The sequence below is a fragment of the Antrostomus carolinensis genome, unplaced genomic scaffold, assembly GCF_000700745.2.
Source record: "Antrostomus carolinensis isolate BGI_N321 unplaced genomic scaffold, ASM70074v2 scaffold41783, whole genome shotgun sequence".
Lineage (NCBI taxonomy): Eukaryota > Metazoa > Chordata > Aves > Caprimulgiformes > Caprimulgidae > Antrostomus > Antrostomus carolinensis.
This window is the reverse complement of record NW_010308021.1, coordinates 1-6,982: the sequence shown is the minus strand read 5'-3', so window position 1 is coordinate 6,982 and position 6,982 is coordinate 1. Positions and strand designations below refer to the sequence as shown.

At 50.9% G+C, this 6,982-nt stretch overlaps 1 protein-coding gene across 2 annotated transcripts; it reads right to left on the bottom strand.

Moving 5' to 3' along the window:
* Nucleotides 1–3,729: 3,729 nt before the first annotated feature.
* RPL10A (ribosomal protein L10a) lies at nucleotides 3,730–6,981 on the bottom strand. Of its 2 annotated transcripts, none has more exons than XM_029084416.1 (4): nucleotides 6,891–6,981; nucleotides 6,416–6,552; nucleotides 5,238–5,410; nucleotides 3,730–3,931 (listed from the first exon to the last, which is right to left on the bottom strand). In XM_029084416.1, exons 1-4 carry the CDS (start codon nucleotides 6,935–6,937, stop codon nucleotides 3,761–3,763), a joined length of 528 nt encoding a protein of 175 aa, XP_028940249.1. In that variant the 5' UTR covers nucleotides 6,938–6,981; the 3' UTR covers nucleotides 3,730–3,760. The 2 variants fall into 2 exon arrangements, with proteins under 2 accessions (XP_028940249.1, XP_028940247.1); XM_029084414.1 differs by having other exon boundaries at nucleotides 6,416–6,565; nucleotides 6,898–6,937.
* Between the last annotated feature and the right edge of the window lies 1 nt (nucleotide 6,982).

The window sequence follows — 6,982 nt, the reverse complement described above, 5'->3', positions numbered from 1 at the left end:
TCCCCCCCCACCCCAGACACTTGTGCCAAGAAACCAAGACTTTCTTACAAGCTCTGCCAAAGAGTAACTCGGAAAAGCAAGCTTTGTGTGAAGAGCAGGAGTCAATGTTTGTGCACTAGGATATCCTCCTTTCTACCTTTTTCATATGTATTAAGTGCAATCATTTGAATCTTCTTTATATTATTTAGAGGGAAGTTTGTTGGGGTTGTGTTTTTTGTTTGGTTTTTATTATTTTTTGGTTGTTTTGGTTTTTTTTTTCTACTAGAAACGACAATATTTATACCTGCCTGAGAAATAAGAATGTGCGTTTGTAACAAAAAAAAATCTAAAAAAAACTCAAAAAACAAAAGAACACAAAACTCACCCACCCAAAGCAAACCCAGCCCCGCGCTGCCGCTGACGGGCGGGATGGTGTTTGCAGACCTTGCAACCTTTTCTGTCTTGTTTGTCCCCAATAAAACCCCCTGTTTTGGGGGGAGATGGTGCCTCTCCTGCCCAGCATGTGACAGGGTGAGGTTTTGCAGGGGGTTTAAGGCATCTCGGTCCATCCATGGAGGAGATGGAGTGATCACGGTGGTTTTTGGGTTGATTCTCCACGGTTTAAGGGCTGTTCAAGTCTTATTGTGTGGAAAATGCAAAACTCTGTCAGCACCTACTTGTCACAAAATATTTTGCTTCCTCACAGGGGCTCAGGGAGGAGCTGAGGCCTGGGAGAGACTCAAGACAGATCCTGAGGCAGGGTCTAGGGGGGGACACGCTGGCAGGAGAGGGGAGTTGCCCCAAAATCTCTCCCCCAGGGATGAGGGCTGCACCCTCCCCGGCTCTGGGGAAGCTTCGTGGTTCCAAGTCCCTTCAGGTGCTTCTGGTCCCTCTCCATGTGCTCATCCTGCTGGGATGCTGTGGGATCCCCACCCCAGGGAGCAGGGCATGGATCCTGGGGGGACCCCATCCTGCCACCCCCCTGTCACCGCCACCTGCCTTCCCCCAGCTCTGCAGACAGACACGGTTGGGGATGATGGCCGAGTGGATGTCACCAGTGGGTTTGTCCCTCCCAGCATCTTCACGCAGCCAGACAGGACCCCCTGGGACAGGTGACTGCTGCCACTGGCCATCCCTCTTCCTCCCCCCCAAGCCTTGTCCCTGTTGTAGCTCTGTCCCCAGCTCTCAGCTGTCACCTCCCTGCACCTTCATCCCCATCTTCATCCTCTCAAAGACCTGGAGGTGCCAGGACTCAACGTGGTTGACTCGCCTGCAGCTTTCCTGTTGGCACATCCCCTCCTGTCCCCATCCCCTCTTGTCTGTCACTGTCCATCCAACCACATCAAGGACAAGCCCTGCCCTTAACGAACCAATTATTTATTGCTCTGCCTGTCCCCCCCAGGTCAGTCCTTGCCAAAAGCAGGAGGCAGCTGCTCACTCATGCTTTCCCTCCTCAATCCACGTTGCTCCAGCACCTCAAGAGCTTCTTTTGGGCTCTATTAGGTACCACGGGCTGGGGGAGAGCTGGCAAAGGAAGGGGGGGGGGCTGAGGTTTGTCCCCAAGATGCATCGGTTGGAAAAGTCTGTCCTGATTGATCCCAGCTGTGGATTTACCCCTCCTGCCACCCGGCTCCCAGCCTGTTTGGAAGCTCCACATCTGTGGGCTGAGCCGTTTGTCACTTGGTCGGTGTCTGAAAACAGCTGCTTTGATGCACAAAAGCTGCTGTGGGGTTTGGTGGAAGGGGGGGTGGGGGGAGCTTTTTTAATTGCTCTGGGGCAGTCACAGCAGAGCAGTGACCGTTGAAAGGGTCTTTCATATTGAGAAGGAAAAAAATAATTTAAAAAAAAAACCCAGCAAAAATAAAACCAACCTGGGAATGATTAATTAACCCCACTGCAGCGGCCCCGGTGCGATGCAGCCACTCGTGCTCACACAGTTAATTAATTCTTTGTGATTTAACGATGGGGTTGCTGTCACTGACCCTGCTGGGACTGGAGCTCCCAGACCTTTGGGGGTGTCCCTTGTTGTCACTGCACCGACCACCTCTGCACCCTTAAAGCAGTTTTTGGAAAGGTGAGGTGAGCAGCACAACCTCCTGTAACAGCCAAAGACACCTGGTAACTTTTCCTCCCCCTCCTTTCACCAAATATCTCAAATAAACCCCCCCCAAAATATCCATGGGGGCCACCAGAACCACCCCACTGCCCTTCAGTCCCTCTCCTCACTCACACCCCATCACCCTGAAAAGGTTTGAAAGGTTGAAAACTCCCATCATCAGCCACCCTGGATGTATTGAATGTTTCAACAGAGTGAACATAAATAAGGGGTTTTGGGGGTTTTTTTTTGTTGGGTTTTTTTTTTTTTTCATGTTGGAATATTTATATCTGCCTTTTTTTTTGCAGCAGGCCACAACTTTCCATCTCCAGCAAAGCAAAAATAATAAAGAATAATAATAATAATAAAGTAACAAGAAAAATGTAGTTCATGAAGTTATTTGCACTTGATTAAAAGAAAAAAAAACGTATCTGAACTTTGTAAAAAAAAAGAAATGTTTGCATTTTGTATTGTCTTTTTTTAATTATTAAATGGAATTTCTTGGTGTTGTGTTGATCTTTCAAAAAAAACTGGCTCTGAGGCTTATTTTAAAGGTTTCTAACAGCAGGATCCGAAGCTATTTTAATTGTTTTCTTCCCTTGGATGCTAAGACAAGCTCTTTTCAAGGGCATTAGGGTTTGTTGGTTTGGTTTTTGTTGGGTTTTTATTTTCCCCCCAGAAGCTTAAATCCTACACACTTCCATAAGCTCATTAGACAATGTATTTATTTATATACATTAATTAGATGCAACGTATCTCATTTTTAGCCCAGAACACAGAGTTGGGGACAGGGACAAGCCCAGAGGGAAGCAAGAGAGGATGGAAAATACTCCTCACCTTGGCCCCAGCCCCTCTTGCTGAGCTGCAACTCTCACCCACACCTCCCAGTACCCCCCATCCCTCTGGGTAACTGGGACCAGCTGGAAAACACCACCAAGGCCTCACCAGCTGCTGCTGGGCAGGACCCCGAGGCCACGGTCATTGGTTGTTGGGAGGGGGGCAGCTGATCCCTATAAATGTGATTTTTCCCCCCAGCCCCCTTCCCCAGAGCAGGGAGGCTGCTGGGACAGGGCAGAGCTCTGCCCAAGGATGGCTTCAGGTGACCACAGCACAAGGTAGGGGTCTCCTCTGGGGAAAAGTGGGGGGATCTGGGGGCTACAGCACAACTACTGAGCAGTTCTACCTCCACCACACACCTTCAGTTGTGTGAACATAAATGTGATTTTTCCCCCCAGCCCCCTTCCCCAGAGCAGGGAGGCTGCTGGGACAGGGCAGAGCTCTGCCCAAGGATGGCTTCAGGTGACCACAGCACAAGGTAGGGGTCTCCTCTGGGGAAAAGTGGGGGGATCTGGGGGCTACAGCACAACTACTGAGCAGTTCTACCTCCACCACACACCTTCAGTTGTGTGAACAACCTCAGTTTCCCTTGCTCTGGATGTGAGCAGAGCTGTTCCCCCTCCCCACCATGCTCTGAACACATAATGACAAGTCTCCTTCCTCAAAAACCTCTGCTACAAATCAAGTCTTGATGTTCCCACTTGAATTCATGTTCCTACCGGCTCACTCAAGACCTTTCTCACTGCAAGGAACTGAGCAGCTCTTCAGCAAACCCTTCCCAACAAGCTCTGGAGGAACCACAACCGAGCACACAGCTGTAAGTTGTCCTTAAAATTTATTGGTGCCCCATTAGTAGAGGCGCTGGGGCTTCCCCATGGTGCTCTTGATGTAGAGAGCACGGACATTCTGCCAGTTCTTCTTCAGCAAGGACACCAGGAAGTTGATGGCCAGGTGGATGTTGTAGACGAGTTCATCCTCTGTCATCTTCACGTGACCAACAGCCACAGCCAGACAGAGAACCTGGGGGACAGAGAGAGGGGTCACTCATTCAAGTAGAGGTTTTTGTGGGGAAATCAAAAATTACAGCAAAGTGACTGACAGAACAAGCCTAGTGCTGGTCTGGACTCATCAGGGTATTGAATTATCTCGTGTTCTGTCAGCTGGACAGGACTTCTTCTGCTTCTCCATGGGTGTTTCCACAGAGCTCGTGGTTTTATCTAGCACATGGCACCAAAGAACATGTCTGGTAGCACCTGGATGCTGTCTCTGAACAGCAGTTTGCTTCCTCAGAGCCCAAAGGTGACTTAGAGAAGGTAGAAGAGTGTTGCTGCCTCTCAGAGATGAGGGAACTGGGAAGGATGTGCACCAAGCTGTGCTGAACTGGTGCTGGAGTGGGAGCAGATCTCTGGTTTGACTCCCACACCCGGCTCGTTAAGAAGGGTTGGCATGTGCCCTAACCCAGCGCGGTACAGAGGAGCAGCTCCAAACTTCACTGCTAAGCGTGGCGCCAGCTTCACTTTTCGTTTTGGGCACCAGCCCTTTCTTTCTGCACACAGGACAGGGAAAGGCCAGGCCCCTGCCTGCCAGCCTCGCCGAGACGCTTGTAAGTCAAATGTTCCCCACAGGCTGAAGACAAAAGATTTACGAGCGAGCTGACAGGCAAAGTGTCAGGACATCATTAGCTCAGTTCCTTAAAACGCTCCAGCATTTGCAAACTATCACATTTGTGTCCTCCCAGTTGTTGTGCCCCCAGGCCCAGATCAGCTGGAGTCCAAGGAAGCACCTCAGCTCTGCAGAGCTGTTAATTCTGAATAATACCCATGAGTCCCATTCAGACGGCTGACACGAGATTAAAATGCCTGAATGGGGTTATTTTGGTTTCAGGGAATCAGCTCGCCTTGACATCTCGACAGCAAGAGCAGATACCCACAGAGCTGCTCCAGAGTTCACTTGCAGAGTCAAGTCCCAAACTTGCCTCTAGCAAAACATCAGACTCATGGGGAGGGGAGAGGCCCCACCCTGCAACTGTCACCCACTTACTGTAAGAAGCGTTAATTATGACTGATTGTGCTCAGCATTGAAACATCAAGATCATCTCCTAATCATATGCTCTGAGATCTTTCAACCACAGATAAATTATTCCTCCTCCTTTCCAGCCAGCAGCTGAAATGCTCTGGGTACTGTCCCCCTCCCCTGCAGAGATTGTCACCGGCTGCTGTTTTAGGAAGACACTCGAGGGACACCTACAGCCCAGCCTCGAGACGGCAGCCACAGACAAGTGGAGCTGCTTTGGAGAGAGGGGGGGAAAAAAAAAGCCCTGCTTTACCTTCTTCATCTGAAATTTGATGGTAGATTTGACTTCATCAACCTTGGCCACCAGATTCTCATTGTGAGTGAGGAGAGAAGGGAATTTGCCAGCTTTGTTCAGACCTGGACCCAGGATACGAGGAATCTGCTTGATCAAGGACTCGGAGGCCAGGAAAGCGTCGTACTTCTTGGCTGTGAGGAGAGAACCCACGTGGGTTAAGGATGGACCCTCAGCTCCCACACTGAGCGTGAAACTAACAGCTCAGCTGAGACTCTGCTGCTCTATTTCACAGAATCCCAGCATGGTGGGGTTTGAAAGGACCTCAGGAGACCATCCAGTCCAACCCCCCTGCCAAAGCAGGTTCTCTACGTGCATTTTGACCTTCTCAGTCTCCTCCCCAGCCAAATCTCAGCTGTTTTAACTAATATCACATTAGAAATTACTCCTGTTGCAACAGCCAACCCACCCAAACCCAGCTCTGCATCCTGACAGCACACCCAGCTGCGTACAGCCCACTGCCCTGAAGACACCGGCACCTCCTGAGCCACAAGTGACTGACACTGAACTCCTGAGCTCTACCAGGAGCCTCCTACCACGGCCAGATGTGGATGTATCACACATCTCGGGGAGGCTCAGCGAACACTTGGGGTATCCTGTGTCATTTCCTGATCACACATGGTTCCACGGTTAATTATGGGCTGAGGGGGAAGTTTTTCTCGCCTGCCGAAGATGCGTGTGTCCAAATGACTTTGGCTTTGCAGGGAGGGGAGGGTTTCAGCAAGTGAAAATAAGCACATTTCACTCTGATCCCGTGAGTACCGCGGGGCTGAATCCAGCTCTTGCTGCCAGCCTCTCCCTGCTTTGCTGCACTCCAGCTCCCTCGCCAGGAAAATGAGGAACATCAGCTAAAGGTGACGCTTGCAGGGAGACAGGAATATTGTCCCATATCCCGTCCTTCATTCCGGAGGGCAACCAACCTCACTCCTGCAGGACTGACCTGTCAAGCTCAACAGTTTGTTGGCTTTTCTGGGCTGTTTCTAGACAGATTCCTGTAATTCAGGCCAACTCTGGCCACTTTTCTGCTCTCTGCAGTTAACCATGATGTGGAAATCGGAGCACATGGAAAACCATCCTGCTTACCCAGCCCTCCCCAGTTAGCCAGGGTACCTGGAGCCCCATTCCACACCACCACTCACCCAGCTTCTTCACCAGCTTCTTGTTTTTGTTGAGTTTCTTCAGAGCCTCGATGTCCATATGAGGGATGTCAACTGCTTTGGCCTCATCACAGTGCTGCTGGTCCCCCAGCAAGCAGACAGAGAACTTGGGCCGTGGAGTTGATTTCAACCTGGGGAACAGAAGATCTGAATGACTACGAACCTCCAAAGCCACACACGCTTCCATGGGGACCATCACAGAGATACCTTACCACAGCACCCTGGAGTCTTCCTCCACAGCTTCTAACCTGCCTTCTCCAGCAGGTCGGTGGGGACAGCACAGGGGTGTCCCACACCTCCCCTCATGTTTTAAGACCCAGGGTAGGGGTCCGCCCAGCCACACCCACCGAACCAGGGTGGTCTGAACTACCCGAGCAGTTCAGCGCTGTGTCCTGCTGCTGGGACAGGAGGCAGCGAGGAGGACACAAGGCTGAAGGCTGGGTGGGAGCAAGAGGATGTCGAACCTGACGGTGCCGGAGAACCGCTTGTCTTTTTGGGGGTCATAATTCTTCAGGCTGATCTGCAGCTCCACCGTCTCCACAAACCTGA

Coding starts and splice junctions, on each gene's coding strand:
- RPL10A (XM_029084414.1), bottom strand. CDS start 6,937: ATGACCCCCAAAAAGACAAGCGGTTCTCCGGCACCGTCAG. Junction 5,411..6,415: donor GAAGCTGGTGAAGAAGCTGG/GTGAGTGGTGGT, acceptor CTCTCCTCACAG/CCAAGAAGTACGACGCTTTC. Junction 3,932..5,237: donor TCAAATTTCAGATGAAGAAG/GTAAAGCAGGGC, acceptor TCTGTCCCCCAG/GTTCTCTGTCTGGCTGTGGC.